We start from the raw sequence: 25964 nt of genomic DNA, 5'->3' as shown, positions 1-25964 counted from the left end.
CAAAGGTCTTGTGGAGACCATAATAGAGCAGGGCGCAGGAAAACAAAGGGAAAATGATGTGGAAATTTTCGGATTAGTAATCAGTAGCTTGCCTGAACTCAGATGGGGAGGGTGTCTCTGGCACCTGTAGCTGTTAGACACGGGTCACTGTTGCTACTTGCTCAGTTATGTGTTGGGTTAAAGTGCAAGAGACTCATATATCCAGGATGCCATAGTCCCCTGTGTCAGCCCACAGTAGGACTCCCCATGCTCCAAGTCCGTAGCGGGTGTTGGCCCAGAATTGGATGCTGGGATGGGCTGATGTGCTAGTGGACCGTGTCCTGAGCACCATGTATCCCCAGTCCAGAGTTGCATGCCCATCCTTAGACACTTCACCTCGGATATCTGTTGCCAGTTGTGTGGTCCTCTGATCTAGGCTGGTTCATGATAGGGATGAACTTAGAACTGAAAGAACTATCAAACTGTAGGGCCCCCAAAGGCTGTGTTTTATGTGACGAGACACAAGACAGCCTCTGCCCATCAAAACCCACCCGACTTTTATATGCAAAGCATGACCCAGTAAAGTCATATTGAGGGACACGTAAATAAATGTTCTGATTGTCTAATAGCAATCATTCCTGGGTCTGTCATTGTCTCTGACTTACTGCTTCATATTTTCTGAAGATGGAAGCCTGATAAGGGTGGAGGTGATTCAAGGACACAGGGGTTCATCCTCCTTTGTAGATCTGTGAGCATTCTCAGAATATGAGTTCCTCCAATACCTGAGCAACTTCTGTGTAAGTGCGCAGCTCAGATTAAAAGGCTAAGAGGCACAGATGAAAAGGCATGTGATTAAAAATGAAAAGAAATTCTCCTCTATAAAAAGACTGTGTACCACGTAATGTTCCAAGACAACACTTTAGTAAAAATGTGTTTACTGCATTCTAAGACCATTGGTTTCCACATGAATATACATCATTAAAATATGTGAGAAAGCAATTTAGTGAAAGCAGTTTCTGGAAAGGGCTATTGTAGGAGGTACAATAGTGAGCTCCTTCTAATAAGAAACTATGGTAATGGAATAATACATTCATCACAGGAAGCCATAAATGAGAATTGTGTTTTGTAACCCTGAGTCATTGAATATATTATTTAATAGCAAAATCAAGTCAAGTATCTACCCTCATTATTCTCTGTGATAATGACTATTCCCCCCTTTTTTAAAGATGATGATTTTTGAAAAGAACCCAGAGAGCATGTGAATTTCAAAATAAATTTTGAATTTTCTGTTTGTTAACAAATGTGTATGTATGTCTTGGGTTTGGAATTTTAATTCAGTTGCTAGTGATTGCCCATGTTACCAAGATTCATTCTCTTCCACCTACCATTAAATAATCTGTCATTGTTGTTGCTGCTGATGATATTCTGCCTAAACTAGAACACTCCCCAAAGCAAATTTCTTAGCTAAATCAAGTGGCACTTTATAAGACCCTGGCAGACAGTTGCAAACAGATAAGCAAGAGCTGATTCTCGAGATTGAAATCTCTGTGGATCCCCATGTGATTGTGCTAAGAGGAGAGTGCTCATTGGTAATACTCCATTAATTCATACACTATCCCAGTAAATCACAACATGGTCTACCCTATTGACTTTAAAGCAGTCTTATTTAATTTTCATGATAATGTTGTGAAGTGGGTACTGTTATTGTCTCTGCTTTGCAGACTGAAAAAAGACAAGGATTGGAAAGTTAATTATTTGATCCAGTATTACATACCTGGCACGTGGTGGAAATGGCACTCAAAACCAGCTTCCTCGACCTTAAGGGTCTTTTTTTTTTTGCCCACTCAGTTTTGCCCACTGAGATCCTACCTCCTTTTAATTTAGTGTTTACAGCCCCTGCTGTCAATGTACTGTCTTTTTTTATGGCATCTCTTCTCTTAAAAAACAAAAAGTTTTCTTGTTGGCTGAAAGGTGGAGAAAGGGTTACTTTCATATATTATTACTAAGATTGTAAATTGGAGCATGCTTTTTACAAAACAGTTTATCAGTATGTATCAGAAGCCTTAAAAACATATAAACTACCTGACAAAGAGATTGCACTTCTAGGAATTTATCCTAAAAAAATTATTGATAATGCTCAAAGATATACATTTGAGAATGTTTATGGAAGCATTTTGGAAGCACCCAGAGGAATCGGGTGGAGAGGGAGGTGGGAGGGGGGATCGGGATAGGGAATACATGTAAATCCATGACTGATTCATGTCAATGTATGACAAAAACCACTACAATATTGTAAAGTAATTAGCCTCCAATTAATAAAAATAAATGGAAAAAAAAGTTTAAAAAAAAAAAAGCCAAAAGAGAGAGAGAGGAAGGAGATTAACTCTAGCAATAAATTATTGATTTTAAATTATAAAATTAGAATAAATGCATACCACTAAGTCATGATTGAACTTTATTATATGGAAATATGCAAATAACATATTAATGCAATAGAAAGGTCTTGTGTTTGTATGTACATGTATGTGGGCATAATACCTGGAAGGTTAACTTTAAAATGTTAGGGGTGGTTGCCTCTGGAGAATGCATTTAAGATTTTTTTATAGCTCATACATATTTTGAAAATTTAATAGTAAACCCATATTAATAATATAATTTAAGGGGAACAGTTAATGTCTTTAAAATGAACCAACTCATTGGACATTCAAACTGAAGCCGCTTGTGTTAAGTTAGTTTCATCCACAAGGGACAAAAAGCCTCAAAAAGTGCCTTATGTAAAATAGAGTTCCTTTCTCTCTCATGTAAAGTTGGAGTATGTCATTCAAGGTTGTTATGGTTGTCTGTGTTCTACAGATACAGAATCCTTCCACCTTTTTGCTCTACCTTGCAAAACTTCCATTTCCAAAATTGCCTCCTAGTCTAAAATAGCTGCTGTAGTGCTAACCCTTACATCAATATTCCAGAGAGCAGGAAGGAGAAAAACAGAAAGTTTCTGCTTGCATTTCATGGACAGTGTATAATTACATGATTCAAGATGAGCTTCAAAAATGAAAAAGAATTAGTTGTTGTTTTTTTTATGGTCACAAAATTTTTCTTGCTTTGGAAGACAAGGAGAACAGATAGGGAGTGACAACTGGCAGTCCCTGCCTACTCCCCTAGGAGCTTCAGGTCCCTAGGATTTATGTCTCTGGATATCACACTGTTACATGTGTACCTAGTGTAGCTACTGTTATATTAACCAAGCTAGATGTTGTGTATTCAGAGAACCAATGAGAAATTGACCATATTTGCATTTTCTTCACTTTATGTCATACAAAGAAGTGACCTTGAGAGAACACTTTCACTAAAAATTAAATTGATTCATTTGATTTTGGTTGACTGGAAAAAAAATAATTTAACACAGAAAATTAGTCTGCTGCTGATGGAAGCAAATGTGTGCCCCAGGGATTTTTTTGCCCCCTGATAAGAGAATGCTTATACAGAGGGTTCCTACCTAGTGACTGGCAGGATCACTTTGTCTTTTCTCCTTAAAAGGAGACTTCCAGACATTTGACAGGTATTTTAAAAGGCTCTTATACATGTTTCCGTGTCAACCAGTGTATGTATTCTGAGAACGAGTCTATTTTTGATGCCTGTGCTTGATTCTACCACTAAACATACCTTTTAAGATTCAGCCTAAAGGGAATCAGCATCCTGTAAATGGACAGCTGAAAAAAAATCATTTGCAATTGGGATCTTGAATCAGAGAACCTTTGTATAAAGGTGCACCTCCATTTTGTCATTTTAAAAATACACATATGAGGACTTTCATGGCAGTTCCGTGGTTAAGACTCAGTGCTTCCACTGCAGGGGGCCTTGGTTTGATCCCTGGTGGGGGATCTACAATCCTGCATGACTCATGGGGGGAAAAAAAAACAAACGATCTACTACCTCTGTTACCAGGGGTTTGAAATTATAAATCCTAGGTAATGGGATCTTGGCATCATCTCATATTTCCATCAGTAATTACCCTTATGATCCCAGGGTCAGAGTAACAGGAAGACATAAATATGGCAAAGAAAGTGTTTACGTGTGTGAAATAGTGAACTCGAACGGGAATAAAACAGTGAGTGCTTGTGGTTGTGACTTTTCGTAAAAAATAAAGAGCCATAATTCCACCCTATTCCACCACACTCCCACATGCACACCTAAGGAATTGAAAAGAAAATATATATTAGTGGGAAAATATTTACATGTGGTAAATGCCTTCCAGCTTAGTGCATTATTGATAGATAACTAAATTTTGAGGTAGTGCAGTGTAAGTTAGGTAACCTACACATCCAGCAAGGTTGTCTAATTCAATGTCAGATTTTAGCATCCTATACTATCCTGCGTTTCATCACTTATGTCTCCTAAGATAAAAGAAATGACTTCTTCCCTTCATAAATGTGTACATAAAGTTTTTGCCTAGCAGATTAATTGTGGCCTATGTAAACTGATTTCATAAGGACTTTTAAGTGATTTGTCATTCTCCTACCATTAAAACAGCGCTCCCCTCTTTCTCTAGGCTACGTGCACATTTCTTACTTTTCTTTTGGTTCAGTGAGAACTGTCCATTAAATAAAGATCAAAATTTGCCACTTTTTGTTAAAGCATGCAGTTCTTTGGTATTCTAATTATTATTTTCTCTGAGATCTAATATATAATAATCAACATAATGGGAATAAGATACCTACTGTAAAGTCTTCCGGGGAAGAATATTTGGGTAATTCTATGCAGAGCATATTCAAGGCAGAAAGGGCCAGAGAAATAGCAAGTGCTCAATTAATGCAAGCCATTATCCTTATTATTATTATGCACTTAAGTTTGCAGTGTTAAAATGAACATCACTGGAGTGACTCATGCTGTGAATATAAAAGTGTAAGAAGACAAATCTTTGATAAGATGAAAATGTAAAAAGCTGGAGTCAAAATTAGAGTTCTCGATGTTCCCTTGGAAGTGTTTCTGACTCATCTCCCTCTTTGTCTTGAAGATGTTTCACGAAGACGCTGCTGGCGGGTGGCAGCTGGTAGCGGTGGACGTCAACAAGCCCCAGGGACGCGCCCCAGCCTGCCTCCAGGTGCGGAACAATGTCATTTCTAAAACTCACCCCACAGAAGCCTTCGATTTATGTTATACAGGAAAACCCATAGCGCTCCAAGCTCTAGATCTGCCCAAACTTGTGGGCAGTATTTTGCTCCATCCTGTATCCCCAGGACCTAGCATCTCCTTAGATACATACTAGGGATTTGGTAACTTTCCGGTGAATGAATGCACAGAGGTAATAGACCAGTGGTACTGAATCAATGAGGAATTTTGTTCTTGCATTGAGTCTTATAAAACTATTCTTTTCCAAAGGCCTGAGTTATTTGGGGGAGGGGCAGTCAGGATCACGCTTCACTTAGGTGGGTGCCTCGCCGTGTACCTGGGAAGGGACTCTGTGGGGCACATAGTCTGCTGTTCTTTGTCTCTAAGCTTCCTAAGCAACGTGCTATAAGAAGGGCGGGTCGGAAAGATCCCCTGGAGAAGGGCATGGCAACCCACTCCAGTATTCTTGCCTGGAGAATTCCACGGACAGAGGAGCCTGGCAGGCTACAGTCCGTGGAGTCGCAAAGAGTCGGACACAACTGAGCGACTAACGAGCTTTCACCCATAATATGGGGAAGGGTTTATTACCTGCTCCAGGATGAGAACACACCTTCTGTCTTTCCTTTGGGTCTTTCTCCAGGTGAGGACTGGTACATTTCAAGGATTGGCAATTAGGAAGCAAAATACTGTCTTCTGAACCATTACTGTAGGCTGTACTTATGTGGCAGCTTAATCATATATTTATTTGTTTCTATCCATTAAAAGGATGGATCAGAAAAAGAGGAAGAGTTTATGATGAATATCGATACCATTAAATACCATCGTGCGCTTCTCTTTCTGTTGTATATTTGATGGTGACAATGCTGCAAATAATTCAGTTTCTATTCCCCCATAGCTCAGTTGGTAAAGAATCTGCTTGCAATGCAGGAGACCTGGGTTGGATCCCTGGGTCAGGAAGATCCCCTGGAGAAGGAAATGGCAACCCACTTCAGTATTCTTGCCTGGAGAATCCCATGGGCAGAGGAGCCTGGCAGGCTACAGTCTATGGGGTTGCAAGAGTCAGACACAACTTAGCTTCTAAACCACCATAACTACCTCTATTACTACTATAGCTATAGTAGTAACAATAACAACCACTGTAGCAACAGCAGCTTCTTGCCTAAAGAGTACTTTCACTTTCAAGATTCATTAATCCACCAGCTGATATTTACTGACACAAAGATAGTCCTGAACAAGACAAGCACTGCCCCTCTCCACATGGAGCTTACAGGGTCCTACAGGAAATGAGGAGAAAAACCAGCATTGAGTTAAGATGTCACGTCCCACTCTTTGGGGCCCCATGAACTCTAGTCTGCCAGACCTCTGTCCATGGAATTTTCCAGGCAAGAATACTAAAATGGATAGCCATGCCTTTCTCCAAGGGGTCATACTTTCCTGACCCGGGCATCAAACTTGCATCTCTTATGTCTCTTGTATTGACAGACAGTCTTTGCTGCTAGTGCCACCTGGGAAGGTGCAGCATTGATCTAGCAATCTCAGGAATGAGGCGTGTTCTAAAGAAGTAGCAGAGCGTGCTGGGGGCCTAGGTCATTTGCGGTCCTCACTCCCCGTCTGAGACTCAGTTTACATGGCAGTATTTTAACCAGGACCACGGGAGTGAGGCAGGGAATGACTGGTGGTGAGGCCCAGTACAGCCCTGTGCTGTGGAAAGATGGGCATCGCCTACTGGCCCCTATAGACGAAGTGGAGACCCAGATCGCTGCGTGAGTCCCCTGACCTCAGCCAACACGGAGACACCAGGTCTCATGCCTGGCCTTCTGGTTCCCTGTCCCATGCTCTCTGCAGCTGAGAAGAAGGTGCCAAGGAAAACACTAATTTGTAACAGAAATAAACAATCCGCCTGCTAGGAGTGCCAGATCAGCGTCTTCTGTGCCCCAGGGGCATTGCTTAAAAGTCTAGTCAGTGTGTGTTAATGGATGCCTCAAGGCTGCCGTCTGGAATCGGGAAGCCCAGCCTTTGTACTGTGAAGATTTGAGCTGGCAAGAGCTAGCAGGCAAGGAGGTGTGGTGGGGAAGGAAGGTCGTCGTCGGGTCGTCGGAGGGGACGGACCTCAGACTAGCCAGGCGTGGGTGTGGCATCGGGGAGACAGGAGACAGCCCTGAGTGGTGGCTGTTGCAGCACGCTGGTAAATTGCATCAGTGATGATACATGTGGTTTGAGACAACGGAGAATGAAGCCAGACAGTTTAGGATGAGGCTCCCTTCAGCTCAGCATCCCACACTGGGTCCTGATCAGGTCCCATGTTTGGTCCAGGAGGAGCAGATTTGAAAGAACATGGGTGAAAAGCGTGGTGGCCAAGAGGTCACCTGTTTGTATCGGGCATGACGAGACTTTGGCTAAAGAGAGAGAGCACACTTCTACCTCTGGGTGAAAAATGAGTGAATTCTTAACTCACTTATTAAGGAGAAAGAAAAATAAGTCAAGAACAAGTATTGACTGGTCACGAAATACTCACTCGGCTTTTACTAATGATTGATGCCGTCTACAACTAGGAAACAGGGAATTTTTCGTCTGAACCACCCCCTCGCTCACTGCCCCGCCCCCGCTCCACCCTGCCTGGACCGTCTGTCTGTCTTTCCCCACTTCCCTGTGCTCTGCTGAGAGGCTCGTTGTCTGGGGTGACCCCTCTTACCCCTTTAGGTCCTGTTTATGGGAACAAGATGGCTGGAAGTGACGGGGACCGTGATTAAGCCAAACCCCATTCCTGATTTCCTTCAATTTTTAATTTTTTGATCTTTTAGTTTTTATTAATGTTGAATAGAATTTAGTTTTACAACTGACCTTTTTTAACATTGAGATATGATTCGGATAGCTACAAATTTCACCAATTTAAAATGCTTGATTCAGTGACCTTTAGTACGTTCAGAGAGTTGTATAACCATATATATATATCAGTTGATGTTTGACAGGGTACCAAAACTATTCAATAGAGGAAAAAGTAGTTTTTTCAACAAATAGTACTAGGACAACTGAATATCCACATGCGAAAGAATGAATTCGGACCCCTGTCTCAGAGTGGATCATAGATCTAAATGTAAAAATAAAACTGTAAAACTCATGACACTATCAAAAAAGTAAAAGTAGCCCTCAAATCGGAGAAGGCAATGGCAACCTCACTCCAGTGAGGTTCTTGCCTGGGAAATCCCATGGACAGAGGAGCCTGGTGGGCTGCAGTCTGTGGGGCCGCTAGGAGTCAGACACGACTGAGCGACTTCACTTTCACTTTTCACTTTCCTGCATTAGAGAAGGAAATGGCACCCCACTCCAGTGTTCTTGCCTGGAGAATCCCAGGGACGTCGGAGCCTGGTGGGCTGCCGTCTATGGGGTCGCACAGAGTCAGACACGACTGACGTGACTTAGCAGCAGCAGTAGCCCTCAAATGATGAGAAAAAATATTTGCGAATCTGTTTCTGTTTGTGCTGCGATGATCTCCAGCACAGGACCGCTCACATAACTTCTCAGCCTGCCTCCCAGCTGCAGACATCCTTACTTTGTTCTATGAAGTAATACCCAAGATAGCATCTTTCCTATGATGTAATACTCAGGACAGCACCTTTCCTGAGGGTGAATAAACCACCCCGTTGTAGCCTCTTAGAGAATAGGTTCTGAAGGTGGAGATATTTCAACTATGCTATTTAGTGTATGACCTTGAGCGTATTTCTGTACATGGGGGATAATAAGTCCTCCTTGGCTGGTGAAAAATTCAGTGAGTATGTATGTTCTAGTCAAGAATTATTTGGTTGCAAGGATCAGACCATATGGTCTCAGGGAGTGTTTATTGTGAGTTTAACCAGGCCTGCCGGGGGACTATGCTTACATGATTTCTCATCTGTTTCTATCAGTGCATTTGTCTCTATTTTCTCACCGCAAAAACTAGCTTCCCTTTTTTTTTTTTTTTTCTCATGCTTATTGCCCCAATATGGCAGATTATGACTGAGTTTAGTAACCTCCTGTTAAGGGTTTCAAAGGCTCACCTGGGGACTTCCCAAGGGATCCAGTGACTGAAACGCTGCTCTTCCAATGTAAGGGGCCCAGGTTCAATCCCTGGTCAGGGAACTAGATCCAGCATGCCACAACTTAGACCCAGTGCAGTTAAATACATAATAAATATTTTTTAAAAAACAATAGAGAGTCACCAGAAAACATCCAAAGGGGAATCAGAAGCTGGGAGAAATTTTATCCAAACAGGGAGATTGGCCAGAGGTGGGAGGTCATGGGAGCTGAATGGAAGCAGCATGTTCATTTACGCAAAGCTCAGGGCTTTCCTGGGGCTTCCCACGTGGCTCGGTGGTAAAAAACCCGGCTGCCAATGCAGGAGACGGGGGTTTGATCCCTGGGTCAGAAGATCCCCTGGAGGAGGGCATGGCAACCCACTCTAGTATTCTTGCCTGGAGAATCCCACGGACAGAGGAGCCTGAAAGTCTACAGTCCATAGTATCACAAAGAGTCGGACACAACAGAAGTGACTTAGCATGCATACATGCATTGAGGCAATAACGTAATTATGTGGTGTGGCCAAAACCATTTAGAAATTTTCTTCAAGCGTGTCTTTCGGTGTGAGTCTCAGAAAAGTTATAATGGACTCTTTGAGTATCAAACAGTCACTTAGCTATTTAAAGTCGATTTTAGCATCAGCCACGGCTGCCCTGACGAGGTAACCCTAATGCATGATAAATAGAACGCGGCTAAATTGGAACCTCGTTCCTAGGTGGCTGCTGTGACTAGCCATTTTTCTCCCGCCTCTCAGGTGGGAGTTTTCACCTCCTGACAGTTTGACAGATGCGGCTGCACCGTTGTGAGTCTTCTTGCAACACACACCCAGTGATCTGTTATCTTGAAGAAAGTCAGTGACAAGAAAATGAAAGTATGCCTGAGACCTAGCCTGCCCGAGCTCGGTTCCTCTCCGGTAACACCCCCTCATGTGCCTACTTCTGTAAAGAACAGAGATGATAGGCTTTTACCATAAGTAGGTCAAATTGCGGCAAAATTGTTAATATGATGTCTTAATGCTTTTTGAGGAAATTTCCAATGAAGGTGAAGATCGGAGGAGGGGTAGACTGTATGATATGTGTATTTAAAGAGATAGAGACACCCTAGATGCTTTGGTGTTTTCTTTTTTGGCCATACCATGCGGCATGCAGGGTCTCAGTTCCCCAGCCAGGGATCAAACCTGTGCCCCCGGCAGTGGAAGCCCAGAGTCCTAACTATTGGATCACCAGGGAAGACCCCTTCCATTCAGTTCAGTCGCTCAATCGTGTCTGACTCTTTGGGACCCCATGGACTGCAGAACACAATGCTTCCCTGTCCATCACCAACTCCTGGAGCTTGCTCAAACTCATGTCCATTGAGTCGGTGATGCCGTCCAACCATCTCATCCTCTGTCGTCCCCTTCTCCTCCAGCCTTCAATCTTGCCCAGCATCAGGGTCTTTTCCAGTGAGTTGGCCCTTCACATCAGGTGGCCAAAATATTGGAGTTTCAGCTTCAGCATCAGTCCTTCCAATGAATATTCAGGACTGATTTCCTTTAGGATGGACTGGTTTGACCCCCTTAGAAGACCCCTTAGGTGCTCCTTAAATATCTGTCTTCTTGATGAGCCTTCCCATGAACTGGCAGATAATTCCAAGAACTGACTGAGCCCAGGAGAATGCAGGTTCCATCTGCAAGCAGACCTCTTCCACCTTACAGTCCCGTGTGGGAAGGTGGAGTGGTCCAGCCACGACAGTATGGCCCAGGAGAAGCTCGGACTATTGGGTAAATCTCCCAGAGACTCAGCTTACTCACCTGAAAAATGGGCGACGTCTCTCAGCGGCTTATAAGAATGAGAAATGGCGCACATAAGACACCTACCGCAGTGTGCGGCTTGCAGTGGGTCGCTCAGTCCGTAGAGGTGGCTGCTGTTATCATTAGTGCATAGTTCTCTCCTAACTCTGCTGGCTTTGAGTGTTCTATTCAGTTCCAGGAAGTCAGCTCCCGTGCACCCAGGCAGTCCAGTGACGTCACAGCCTTCCCGTCCTGCCCTGCCCTCTGACTCTTAGAAGTGTAGATCTCAGTGTCCAGCAGACACGTGACCAGGTGTTCTCATGGACACACCACCCATCCTCCCCGCCCATCCCCACATGGAAACCAGGCTTTTCCTGCATCTCCAGAAACCTGTACACCAACCTGTAATGCACTGCTCATGGTCCTCCCAAAATCTGATTGGTTTGCAAGTCTGTCATTAATTCAATCTCTTGAATTTTTCTGAATCCTTCCCTCCATCCCATGCTAAGGTCCTTGCCCTGAAAATCAAATCACAGCTTTCTCGGTGCCGTGACCTCTGACTCCTTGATTATATTTAGTCGGTTTCTCTCTGCTTCCAGCTGTTTCCGCTCTAGCGTTCACGTGATAATCGGTGACCAAATATTGCAAGGGGGGTTATATGTGGACGTGCCCATGTGTGTGCTTTCATGTACAGAACTACACAATCTCACACACAGCGGACACAAATTCTTACTCTCCCCTTACACAGCTGTCAGTGATCCCTTCCCAAAACACATGCACACGCTTATCTTCATTCCATTTTTTAAATTTTATTTTCTGTCTGTACCACATGATACGTCAGATCTTAGTTCCCTGACCAGGGTTGGAACCTACACTCCATCAATTGGAAGGTAAAGTCTTAATCACTGGACCACCGGGAAGTCCCTCATCCTCATTTTTCTAACAGTAGAACAGAAAACAGGCTTCCCTGGTGGCTCAGCTGGTGAAGAATCTGCCTGCAATGAGGGAGACCTGGGTTTGATCCCTGGGTTGAGAAGATCCCCTGGAGAAGGGAAAGGCTACCCGCTCCAGTATTCTGGCCTGGAGAATTCCATGGACTGTATAGTCCATGGGGTCGCAAAGAGTCAGACACAACTGAACGACTTTCACTTTCAGAACATAAGACAGCTGGCTTGAAGAAAATTCTTGTGTGTTTGGGGGGCGAGTGGGGGAGGGCGCGTGGTGAATGGAAGAAAAAATTTATTATATAATAACAGAATGAGAATTAAGAACAGGAAGAATAAAACAGCTAAAGGCAATACAGCACAAGATGTTAAGAAGGTAGCTAAGAGTTTAATCAAAAAAGACCTACTGTAGTCTTGAAACCAGTATGGCCAAATAAACTAAAGAGAGGGCTCTCCTGTGTACAACCTCAGTTGTAAATGTTCCGTACATAGATATTTAAATATATGTTGCATTCTGTATATATTCAATATATATATATTTCAAACAGTAATTATACTCAGAATAGATACCAGCAGACTAACAAAAAATAAAATTAAATTATGAGTGCTATTTTTTAATTTATTCACCTATCTTACTGTGTTTAAGTGGTTTTTTTGTCTTTGATTTTTGAGCCTCATTGGAAGAAAGAAATATTCAGGTCATCTTAAAATTATTTGTTTCAGATGATCACAAGCTAAATTCCTGTGTCATTGTATATGTTCATCTTCTCGTTCAAATAAGTCCTATACGAGTGTCTGACAGATAGTCTTGGAAGACAGATTTCCGTCAAATATTTGTGGCATTGTCACCTTTGGAAAAATGAGGGGTACTTTGTTCTTGCAGGTCTTGATTTCTGGGGTTAAATATGCAGCTTCTTTAAACTGTCATCCAGGGTTTGAAATTGCCATGTATTTTCTCAGTATTCAACACAATTGCTCCCATCCTAGAGTCTGGGAAAGCAGCATGACTCTCCCTGCCCTAAGGCTGATGACAGGTTTGGACAATGTAAAAAACTTCAGTCATTTTGTACTTGTTGTGTTTCTGGTATGTTTTTTCCAACCCTCCAAGTTTCTTAAATACTCAAAGATTTTCAAAGTGAGTCTTCCACTTCAAGATACTATATAGCTTAAAATTTTTTATTTATTTCTGCATTCATCAAATGTAACAACCTAAGTCTTTCATAACACTGGGTATACAGTTTATTTGAGAAAAACACCTAATTCATGTCTGAGTTTGTGATTTCCCTCTTGAATTTAAAACAAAGGTTTTATGTTCACCTGCCCACTATTGAAAACTAAAAATAAAAAGAACATATGAAAATAAATTTCAAGTGATTCTGTATATAGACATTTTAATTAGCTTTGGGAATGTCAATTAAAGTGTCTTTGAATATCTTAAACCTATCATGGTTTTAAGTGTCCCATCTAGTGTCTGTTGTGAAGACCCTCAACTTTTTTTTTTTTTCATTTATTTTTATTAGTTGGAGGCTAACTACTTCACAATATTGTAGTGGTTTTTGTCATACATTGACATGAATCAGCCATGGATTTACATATATTCCCCATCCCAATCCCCCCTCCCACCTCCCTCTCCCCCCGATCCCTCTGGGTCTTCCCAGTGCACCAGGCCTGAGCACTTGTCTTATGCATCCAGCCTGGGCTGGTGATCTGTTTCACCCTTGATAATATACATGTTTCGATGCTGTTCTCTCTAAACATCCCACCCTCGCCTTCTCCCACAGAGTCCAAAATTCTGTTCTGTACATCTGTGTCTCTTTTTCTGTCTTGCATATAGGGTTATCATTACCATCTTTCTAAATTCCATATATGTGCATTAGTATACTGTATTGGTCTTTATCTTTCTGGCTTACTTCACTCTGTATAATGGGCTCCAGTTTTATCCACCTCATTAGAACTGATTCAAATGAATTCTTTTTAATGGCTGAGTAATATTCCATGGTGTATATGTACCACAGCTTCCTTATCCATTCATCTGCTGATGGGCATCTAGGTTGCTTCCATGTCCTGGCTATTATAAACAGTGCTGCGATGAACGTTGGGGTGCACGTGTCTCTTTCAGATCTGATTTCCTTGGTGTGTATGCCCAGGAGTGGGATTGCTGGGTCATGTGGCAATTCTATTTCCAGTTTCTTAAGGAATCTCCACACTGTTCTCCATAGTGGCTGTACTAGTTTGCATTCCCACCAACAGTGTAAGAGGGTTCCCTTTTCTCCACACCCTCTCCAGCATTTATTGCTTGTAGACTTTTGGATAGCAGCCATCCTGACTGGGGTGTAATGGTACCTCATTGTAAGAGCCTCAGCTTTTCACTGACGTATTCATGAAGACAAGTGGAAATGCCCCATAATTCTGAGCTAAGCCCCTTTTGTCACAGTCTATCCAGTAACTGTTTGGTCGGTGGAGCTGCAGTGAGAAACGTAGACAGTGTTAGCGCCTGCACTCTGGCATTGCACTTCTGCTGGACTACAGGTCAGAAACAGAGGACCGTGAAGCGGGGAGGCCCAGGTAAAAAGTGCTGACAGAGGCTCGTTTCCACGCTGTGAGCACTCCCGCATGACCAGAGATGCTCGGTGCCTTCGTGGGAGGTCACCTGTGAGTTCCACGCTGTGAGTGCTCCCGCATGACCAGAGATGCTCGGTGCCTTCGTGGGAGTGACCTGTGAGTTCCACGCTGTGAGTGCTCCCACATAGCAGTAGATGCTCGGTGCCTTTGTGGGAGGTCACCTGTGGATTTCCTTCTGCCCTCTCATTCTCCAATGACATGCCTGGGGCAGGCAGAAGGGAAAGGCAAGAGTTTCTAAGGATAGCTATTGGTTCTGTTTTTCGTATTGCTATAAAAAATGGGTGTATGCTCAGTTGCATTCAACTCTTTGCAACCCCATGAACTGTATAGCCCACCAGGCTCATCTCTCCATGGAACTCGCCAGGCAAGAATACTGGGTGGGTTGCCACTCCCTTCTCCAGGGGATCTGCCTAACCCAGGGATTGAACTTGCGTCTCCTGCATGCTTTACCACTGCGCCACCTGAGAAGCCCATTGCATAAAGATATTTCCTGTTTCACACAAATTCTTTGTATTGGATAGAATTATTTTGTTTATACTGATTATAAAAGTAGCAACTATCCAGATGTCTTCTAAGTTAGGGGAGGGGAAGACACAACACTTGCAAATGGGAGATTTATTTTAGGCTTTGTGCGTTTGCTCTTTTATATTATGATATTGTTCTCAGGCTCATGGCTCATATGCAGGATGGTTTCTGAGAATTTCACCTTGTAATTGCATTGTTCTCCAAATATGTTTATTTTGAAATCTAGTTAAAACACAGCTTTTAGTAGCTGGCTGAGACAGTGTTCAGTGGATGAAATTTGTTTACCAGGGTAGGTTATTTTATTCATTCAAGCAGCGATTTAAAGACAGATTTGAGGACTTCCCTGGTGGCTCAGTGGTAGAGAATCCTCCTGCCAGACAGGAGACACGGGTTCAATCCCCGGTCAGAGAAGATCCCGCATGCCGCAGAGCAACTAAGGCTGTGTTCCACAATTACTGAGCCTGAGCTCTATAGTAAGAGCACTTCTCCCACTGCAGTGAGAAGCCGGAGCATCACAGCTCAAGAGGACTTCCTGCTCGCCGCAACTAGGGAAAACCCTGAGCGACAACAAAGACCCAGCACAGCCATGAATAAATAAAATTATACTTTTAAAAAATTTGGAATCTTTAAAAGTGAAAGAAAGATTTGAGTTCTGAGCTGTAGTATTATGACCTCCTGGGCCACAGTTTTGATTTATTAGATGTTTGCCTACAGAGTCTTCAGAATCTTTAAGGCACTATTCTATCGAAAAGCTTACTGAACAATTGAATAGGAAGAACTCCTATGGAGTCCGTAAGCATTCATGCCACTAAAAATGAGACAGCTTAAGACCTTTTTGAAAATCTATAAATGTCCCTGATCCCTCTCAAGATCAGTTATCTCTTTCCCTTGATTTCTCCTCTTATATCTTCTTACCTTCCCCATAGGGCTTCCCTGGTGGCGCTGGTGGTGAAGTACCCGCCTGCCAATGCAGAAGGCATGAGAGACACAGGTTCAATTCCTGGGTCAGGAAGATGCCCTGGAGGAGGGCATGACAACCCACTCTGGTATTCTTGCCTGGAGAATCTCATGGACAGAGGAACTTGACAGGCTACAGTCCATGGGGTCGCAAAGAGTCAGACACGACTGAGCGACTAAGCACATATGCACCTCCCCCATAAGCAACTGACTGTATCTCTACCTTTAAATACCTAGAGTGTTTTCAAATACAGCAGTAATAATAAGCGTTGTGGAGTGTAAGATGTCTGCTCTGGCATCTATACCGTTGAGACTCTATACTGTTTAGATTCTATGCTAAATAGCCTCGTTTATATTTCATGTTCCAACCTAGAGAAGTGGATCGTTTATATTTCATGTTCCAACCCAGAGAAGTGGATGCTATCACACCTGTTTCCCCTGTAAGAAAACTGAGTCACATAGAGGTTAAATCAGCACAGAGTCAAGATTTGATCTTGGCTCAGGCTGCCTTCAAACTTGACATTCTTTTCCTATGGGGAGATCTTAGACCCTCCGGCGGGGAACAGCTTTCCTTTGGCTTTCAGATACAGGATTCACAAGCGTACATCCTCTATTAAATCACAAACAGTGGACACGGGGACGACTTCTCACTCTCCTTTAATACGTGAATAGAGTCCGCTGCATTTTGACTGCCTGACAGGAGGCAGGAGAGCGTTGGCTTTGGCCTCTCCTGGGACTAGTTTCTGACTGTGAACTTGGAAATGGACGCATCCTTACCTGTTTCTCCATAGATGAGGGGATAACAAATGCACTGTTTTTCACAGAGTTGTTGAGGATTAAATGAAATTTTCACCCCAGCATGTATTATGCTTGGAATGAGGCTTGGCACAAACCAAGCCCTCAAATATGAGCTCTTATTTTGAGAATCCATTTTGTCGGCATCAGTGTGAATTAAGTGAGGATCTCTTGCCAGGTTTGGCATAGACTTCTGTATTTGAAAGTGTTCCCTTCACGGTAGGACTCAGAATGAATATGAAGAAAAGTGACCTTTTCTCTTCTCCTGCATGAGGTTGGACTCACTGTCATTGCTTCAGAGCCAGCATCTCATTCCACATCCTGAAACAAAGCAGGATGAAAACCCTGCTTGGCATCATGAGTTTATATCCACAGTAATACATTTTGCAGAGGCTTTGACTGGCAAGTGGCCTTGGGTGGAATCCTTTGATCAGGTAGAATTTTGGAGCACTCGGCAGATGCCCACAGTCCTGTTTCGTAGGAGGTTATTTGAGCCAGTGTATGTCAGAATCACAAACAGGGCTTGGTTTACTTTCCTAGTTCTACTGTGACAAATTTCCACAAACTTAGTGATTTCAAGCAACGCAGATTTATTATTTATGGTTCTGCAGGTCTGAGGTCCAAAATGATTTCCCTAGGCTAAAATCAGGGTATGAACAAGGCTAGTACTTATAAAAATTTTTTGGGAAAAAAAAAAACTATTGCTTTGCCTTTTCCAGATTCTAGAAGCCACCTGCATTCCTAGAATAAGTCTGTGCTGGTGCCTTCATTAAAGTGAAAGTGTTAATTGCTCAGTTGTGTCTGAGTCTTTGTGACTCCATGGACTGTAGCCTGCCAGGCTCCGCTGTCCATGGAATTTTCCAGGCAAGAGTACTGGAGCAGGTTACCATTTCCTTCTTTCATGTGGTGGTTCAGTCCTTAAGTGTGTCTGACTCTTCATAATCCTCTCCAAATGGTTGAAAACATGACTCACACTTTTGTCTTCATGAGGCCAAACTGGTTTAGTTGATTTTGATCTCAGAATTGAAGGGGATAGGGGAAGTAGGCATACATTTTTGTGATGAGGTAATATATTAATATATGGTCATAATATTATAGTCAGTATTTGCTATATATTTTATTGGATGATTACTGACTTTTAGAAGCATGAAATTGTGAATTTGTAAAAAGTTTTATAGGTCACCCAGGTTTTCATCTGCAACTCAAGGAGTATCCTCTGTAACAGACCTTCTCAAACTTTAGGATCCACAGTAATCATGGCTAAAGATGCAGATGCTGATTCAGTAGGTCTGGGATGGGGCCCGAGACGCTGCATTTCTAATACACTCCCAGGAAGCTGCTGGTCCAGGGACCACACTTTGAGTAGCAAGGCTTCTGAGCATTCCTGACGTTGCTGCCTTGGGGATGATTCTGTTATAGTCTCTTCTTCGTATTTTGGTAATTCCAACTGTCACATACAGAAATCAGTAGTTCTTGGATCAAAGCCAGGCTCAACATAGATGCAAAACTTTTCTGATGTTTTAAAAATATATATCAAAATGACATCGCAGTTGAAGGGAATTTTTAAAAATAGGATGTGTATGTAGGATCTGAAGAGTCTTATATTAAGCATCTCTCTCTATATAGAGAGCTGTTTTATGTGTGTGTGTGTGTGTGTGTGTGTGTGTACTTCCCAGGTGGCGCTGGTGGTAGAGAACCTGCCTGCCCATGCAGGAGAGGTAAGAGATGCAGGTTCAATTCCTGGGTCAGGAAGGTCCCCTGGAGGAGGGCAGGGCAACCCACTCAGTATTCTTGCCTGGAGAACCCCATGGACAGAGGAGCCTGGTGGGCCACAGTCCATGGGATCGCAGAGAGTTGGACACGACTGAGCAACCTGAGCACGCTTATATATGCATATATGTGTGCATGCTAAGTCGCTTCTGTTGTGGGTTGTCATTTCCTACACACACACACACACACACATATATATACATGCACACATATATATAAAAATATATATACACATACATGTATACATCCATATGTATGTATGCTTATATCTATCCATTTATATATCCTGCATCCGTATTAAATCATACAACTGTGAAATCCCAAGTTGTATGATATTTTGTGGCACTGACAACTTTAACATTTTCCTTTACGTCAAAATTTTTATAACAAAATGAAAAACTGATGGGTGTAAATTTGAACTGTCCTATAGATGTGAGTGTGAGTCTAAGGGCAGTGTTGCCAGCCATTCTACACTGAGGAAGCCCATAGCCACGTTCAGACGTTGGTTGAGTTGGACTGAGTTGAAGGGGCCCATGTAAACTAGCTCTACCTTTGAAGCGAGAGTTCCTGGTTTTATTATTTAAATTTGGCTACCATACATACTGATCACCTTAATTCTTATTTAATATTTGAAAGTTATTACTGTGGAAGAAGTCAGCTGAACGATGGTGATTATAGCATATCAAAATCCTTTGTAAGTGATTATTTTAATGACTCTGTACCAACAGGGAAACGTAGACATTCAGACAAAAAACAACCTAATTATGATGACAGCACCCAAGTGAAGCAGTGACAGTTACAAAACCAATTTAAAAGTTTTTTGACAGCCATGGCTAAAAGCTTTGTTTAGACCTTTCAGTAATAACAGTTTACTTAAGACATAAATCCACAGCTAAGGAAAATAGAAAGAGAAAGTTGTGGCTTTTCTGTCATGCAGATGAAGTGGAAAGCTGTTGAAATGTTTTTAATAGAACGTTACCTTGAAAAAAGTCTAGAAAAGGAATAATAGTTATGGAATTTTAACTCTCTCAATGCAAGAAAGACTAAATAAAATTTCTTATGAGGATAGAAACTTGCCAGCTGATATGCTTATCAACATTATGAAGGTCAGTAGTTCCTGCAAGCAAGTTGACGTGCATTTAAATATGTTGACTGACAGCCCTGGAATTTGATTTTGCATTGTCCATGAAATAAAGTCAAGGGCAAATAAATGGATGTGAGAACGCATCAGTAGCCAAGGTGACACACAGCCTCACTAAATACCTGCTTTTCCAGTGGCTGTGACATCTCTCACATTATTAGACTTTACCGCTTTTATTTATCTCACCTGGTTCTGGACTCAGTCAAATATACAGCGTAATTAATTCTTTGACCTTGGGCAATTTATCTCTCATTGCTGAACATAAAAATACCTCGGTCACATTTTTTTTTAACTGCACATCTTAATAGAACATTTATAATACGCAAGCGCCGCTGTAAGAGCTGACAGGTATTTATACGTTTGTGATAACAACTTTTGGAGTAGCTGGTACGTGTCTCCATTTTACCGACGGGGAAACTGAGGCACAGGGAGGTTGGAGAACCTTGCTCAGGGCTACAGAGCTCGTGCCTGTAGAGTTTCAGGTCCACGCACTCTGGCTCAGAGCCCGTGCTGTGGCTGACTGCAGGGTCTTGAAACCCCAAGAAGGCACACATTTGGATGCAGAGAGCCGACGGCAAGCTCAGAGGTATCCTTCTCGCCCTTTTCCTCTTCTCGGCTTCTGCTTTCGTTAGGTCCTTGCAGTTGCAAAGACTGAAGAACTCTCAGGTCAAGATCAAGTGGTGTCCACATATGTCTGTAAGAACCAGTGAGCCCCGAAACAGGGCTCATCGTGGCTCTGTACCCCAGGCAGCTGGTGCCAAGGGGTGTGACTCAGGGATTCGTTGTGTGATCAGCTTCCCTCTCCTCCTTCTGCTGCCCAGGGTCTTCAGCTTCTACCCCCTCCTTTTACGTATTTCCTGCCCCACAGTGGGGCAGGAGCTCCTTAAAGGGACTTTAAACAGACGTGGGTACAGAGTCTGGTGCTGCTGTGTGCTTGCTGTGTGGCCTTGGACAAGTGACTTAACCTCTCTGAACTCTGTGGGAGAAGCGGGTAATACATCCCACCATGTAGGGTTATGGTGGAGACGAAAGAAATAAAAGAAATAACATACTAACAGTATTCAATACATGATAGCTAATATAATAATAGCCATTGTTTTTCAAATACCTAATTATTTTACCTCAAGGTAGGCAGCAGGTTTGGACCAGATATGGATCCAAATTGTGGTTTTGTCTTCAGTATGTGTGTGATAGTGAGAAAGTTACTTAACTTCTCTGAGCCTCAGTTTCCTTCTCTATAAAATTAGCGTAACTTCCTAGAACTGTTAGGAGATTGAATGACTTCATTTATGTAAAGCACTTATGACAGCTTTGGGCACATAATAATTATAAATATAGACATGAGCTATTATTAGTTGTAGTATAATTTTCAATAACATTTATGCAGAGAGTACAAAGTTCTGGTTATATGAGGTAAGTAAATTATGAACATCTATGGCATAGTACCTGTAGCTATGTACTCTATTGTATATTTAAAATTTACTAGGAGGATAGATCTTATGTTGTGTTCCTACCACAAATAATAATAACAATATTAATAGAGGAGGCAAGAGGAAGCTTTGGGAGGTGATGAATATGTATATGGCTTTGATGATGGTCATACTTTCATGGGTGTATATTTATCCCCAAGCTCATTGAGTTATACATGTTCAATATGTACCACATTTTTTAATATCAACCATACTTTAATAAAGTGGTTTAAAGCATAGAAAATAAATTATTAAAAATAGTAGTTTAAAGAAATAAATAATCCACAGAAGCAATACATTAAAAAATAAATAGATCTTAGGTTTCTCCTGCTTTTCCAGTTCTATGGTTTATCTCTAAAATGCTTTCATCAACAGTAGCTTTTTCTCTTAGCAGAATAAAGTGATACTTGTTATATGGTATCAGCTTTCCAAAAAATAATTTCTCCATAGAGTCAGCAGTAAGGATAAAAGCTTCCTAACTAGCCAGTGAAAATTAAGATATAGGTTATACACAAGTTCAGTGAAATGTATTTTCAGTTTTTAACCAGAAGTCTCTGAAACTATCTCCCCAGGTACTTTTTAGCTGCCTGCAGATAAAAGATTGCTTTGCTCACAATATTTAGAGACAGTCATCAAGTTATCTTAGAAAAGTTGTTCTGGACATGTGTTTGCCAAGCAGAGGGAGGTTCTGGGGGAGACAGGGATTGGGGGTTTGGGTTAAGCACATGCAAACTATTATATATAGAGTGGGTAAACAGCAAGGGCTTCCCTATAGGGAACTAATATTCAATGTCCCATGATAAACCCGAATGGAAAAGAATCTGAAAAAGACTGGGTATATTCTGTATATGTATAACTGAATCACTTTTCTGGACAGCTGAAATTTACACAACACTGTAAATCAGCTTCGCTTCAATAAAGTACATTTTTCTTAAAAAGAAAGACCGTTCACAGCAGCATATAACAAAGATGTTGCAGATCCAGCAAGGTCTGAGCACATAGGTGTGTTGAATCGTGGGTTTGTCTCTTCATTAAGGGTTCGTCCGTTTTGCCTCCTCAGCAAATGATGCGGTCGTCTGTCTTCCACATGTTCATCCTGAGCATGGTGACCGTGGACGTGATCGTGGCCGCCAGCAACTATCACAAAGGAGAAAGCTTCAAGAGGCAGTACGATGAGTTCTACCTGGCGGAGGTAAGCGGCTCACGGGCACGGGTCACTTTTCAAGACAGCCGCGAACCTCGGCTCGTGACAGCAACTTTTAGAAATATGTAAAAGTTCGCTTCAGCTCAGTCATCATTTGACTTCGACCCGAGATTATTCAGGACTTCCCTGATGGCTCAGTGGGTTAAGAATCTGTCTGCAGTGCTGGAGATGCAGGTTTGACTCCTGGGTCGGGAAAATCTGGAGGAGGGCATGGAAACCCGTTCCAGTATTCTTGCCTGGAGAATCCCATGGACAGAGGAGTCTGGCAAGCTACAGTCCTTGGGGTCGCAAAGACTCAGACTCGCCTGAAGCGACTGAGCACGCACAGAGCTGGTTCATTGTCTACTTTCGAGGTGTTTCCCTTGGTCCCCGGGTTGCCTGATCTGTTTCCTGGCGCCCTGAGTGACCTTCCCACATTGTGTGTCCTATGCGTGTATCACGTTGCCAAGGCAACCCTTGGGCCGGGTGTTACCCTGGCCATCTAGGTGTTTCCCTAGCCACCTCTTTGTTTTCTCTCCATCGTTATATTGTGTGTCTGTTTCCTCCAAAGTGTAGGCAAGCACAGATTCAGAATATTGTAGATGAATATTCTCATCTCAACAGTAGAATTGTGGTAGAATATTCTCATCTCAACTCAGCTCAACAGTACCAAGGACGAGATGGGAGGAAAACAGAAAGATTTCTGTTCTAAAAATCCGAGGTGTTACAGCCAGCACTAAAGCTATAGTCAGAAATAGGTAGGTTTAGTGATGAAAATAGTGAATCTTCTTGCTTCCTACAGCCCATACTAGAGTTATGTAGTAGCGGTTCTTACTGACGGGATGACCTTGTTAACATTTGTTGCTTAAATATTTCTTAATGATTTCGAGAGACCTCTGCCTTTTTCTTTTTCTTTTTTTTTTATTTATTAAAAAAAATTTTTTTTATTAGTTGGAGGCTAATTACTTCACAACATTTCAGTGGGCTTTGTCATACATTGATATGAATCAGCCATAGAGTTACACGTATTCCCCATCCCGATCCCCCCTCCCACCTCCCTCTCCACCTTGTTCCTCTGGGTCTTCCCAGTGCACCAGGCCCGAGCACTTGACTCATGCATCCCACCTGGGCTGGTGATCTGTTTCACCATAGATAATATACATGCTGTCGACCTCTGCCTTTTTTATTGTGAAGATTTATGTCTATAACAGATCTTAGAATTCAGGGGTTCTGTATTTATAGAAAAATTGATTGACAGACGACTCTTTAGAAACCCATTCATCATGTAAGTGAGAAATATATATCTAGCTGTGCTACACTTGGAGAAATCCAGTATATGAAAAATAAAACTTAAAAAGCAGAAACATCACAATGTGGTTATTTTTATTACAAAAGCACTTTCCACATACAAAATCAATTTGCCTCAGAGTTGGGTTCTCTTCTATATCCAGAATTCTCCCAGTGCATTTAAAAATGGATTTGGTTAACAAAAAGTCAATCCACCCACACATCAATTTTTCAGAAAAAGAATTGATGGTATACAGCTATTGAATACAAACTTCTACGGAAACTTTTAAGGAGTCACTTACGAATTCCTCCCTTGGTGGAGATGTATTTCCTGTAAGAAAATATTAATATTAAACTTTCTCTGAAATGGTCTCCGTGACATGACATTGCCTAATAACTGTGTCATATATGGAACATTTTTGTTGTTGTTGTTCAGTTGCTAAGTCATGGCTGACTCTTTGCGATCTCATGGACTATAGCCAGCCAGGTTCCTCTGTCCTTGGGATTTCCCAGGCAAGAATACTGTAGTAGGTTGCTGTTTCCTTCTCTAGGGGATCTTCCTGGACCAAGGATTGAACCCAAACTCCTGCATTGGCAGGCAGCTTCTTTACCACTGAGCCATGTAGAATTGTGGTGTATGGAGCTTACAGTTAAGCAAGAAATATAGACAGTAAATAGTAACAAGTTTTCATGCTATGGAAAATCAATGACATAGGCTCACAAAGAAATTATGTCCAATCAAACACCTGAGAAATGGATATAATTTTGCTGCAAATCCATCACAGAAGGTATGGATCGTTATTAAAAGCAGAGGGGGGATCACTGCTCTACAATGCTGTGTTAGTTTCTGCTCTACAAGAGCGTGAACCAGCGATAAGGACACATGCATGCCCTCCCTCTTGAGCCTCCCTCTGCTCCTCCATCCCACCCCGCTAGGTCATCACAGAGTGCAAGCTGAGCTCCCTTGCTATACAGAAGCTTCACACTAGCTATCTACTTTATATTGATAAGTGTATGTTTCAATGCTACTCTCTCAATTCATCCCACCCTGCCCTACCCCTGCTGTGTCCACAAGTTCATTTTCTGTCTGCTTCTCCATTCCTGCCCTGAAAATAGATTCATCAATACTGTTTTTCTAGATTCCATATGTATCAGTTCAGTTCAGTCACTTAATCAGTCGTGTCCGACTCTTTGCAACCCCATGGACTGTACCAGGCCAGGCCTCCCTGTCCATCACTAACTTCCGGAGCTTACTCAGACTCAGGTCCATCATGCCATCCACCCATCTCCTCCTGCCCCCAATCCCTCCCAGCATCAGGGTCTTTTCCAATGAGTCAATTCTTCCCATCAGGTGGCCAAAGTATTAAGAGTTTCAGCTTCAGCATCAGTCCTTCCAATGAATACCCAGGACTGATCTTCTTTAGGATGGACTGGTTGGATCTCCTTGCAATCCAAGGGACTCTCAAGAGTCTTCTCCAACACCACAGTTCAAAACCATCAATTCTTAGGTGCTCAGCCGTCTTTATGGTCCAACTCTCACATCCATACATGACTACTGGAAAAACCATAGCTTTGACTAGACAAACATTTGTCAGTAAAGTGATGTCTCTGCTCTTTAATATGTTGTCTAGGTTGGTCATAGCTTTTCTTCCAAGGAGCAAGCGACCTTTAATTTCATGGCCACAGTCACCATCTACAGTGATTTTGGAGCCCAAGAAAATAAAATCTGTCACTGTTTCCATTGTTTCCCCATCTATTTGCCATAAAGTGATGGAACTGGATTCCATGATCTTCGTTTTTTGATTGTTGAGTTTTAAACCAGCTTTTTCACTCTTCTCTTTCACGTTCATCAAGAGGTTCTTTAGTTTCTCTTCGCATTCTGCCATAAGGGGTGGTGTTATCTGCATATCTGAGGTTATTGATATTTCTCACTGCAATCTTGATTCCAGCTTGTGTTTCATCCAGCCCAGCATTTCTCATGATGTACTCTACATATAAGTTAAATTAGCAGGGTGACAATATGCAGCCTTGACGACGTACTCCTTTCCCAATTTGGAGCCAGTCCATTATTCCATGTCCGGTTCTAACTGTTGCTTCTTGACCAGAATACAAATTTCTCAGGAGGCAGGTAAGGTGGTTTGCTATTTCCATTTCTTTAAGAATTTTCCACAGTTTGCTGTGATCCGCACAGTCAAAGGCTTTGGCATAGTCAATAAAGCAGAAGTAAATGTTTTTCTGGAACTCCCTTGCTTATTCAGATTCAACGGATGTTGGCAATTTGATCTCTGCTTCCTCTGCCTTTTCTAAATCCAGCTTGACCTCCATCTGGAAGTCCTTGGTTCATGTACTGTTGAAGCCTCACTTG

General features: G+C 42.3%; 1 protein-coding gene across 1 annotated transcript in view; it reads left to right on the top strand.

Annotated features, from left to right (window-relative positions):
* NALCN (sodium leak channel, non-selective) overlaps window positions 1-25964 on the top strand; it is a 285453-nt gene that overhangs the window by 85419 nt on the left and 174070 nt on the right. Inside the window, exons 10-11 of the mRNA XM_065901958.1 lie at window positions 4991-5077; window positions 22190-22321. Of these exons, the coding sequence (XP_065758030.1) occupies window positions 4991-5077; window positions 22190-22321 (219 nt within the window). The remainder of the gene's footprint in view (window positions 1-4990; window positions 5078-22189; window positions 22322-25964) is intronic.

The sequence above is a fragment of the Muntiacus reevesi genome, chromosome 11, assembly GCF_963930625.1.
Source record: "Muntiacus reevesi chromosome 11, mMunRee1.1, whole genome shotgun sequence".
Classification (NCBI taxonomy): Eukaryota; Metazoa; Chordata; class Mammalia; order Artiodactyla; family Cervidae; genus Muntiacus; species Muntiacus reevesi.
The sequence above is the reverse complement of the archived record's forward strand: the minus strand, read 5'-3'. Positions and strand labels throughout refer to the sequence as shown.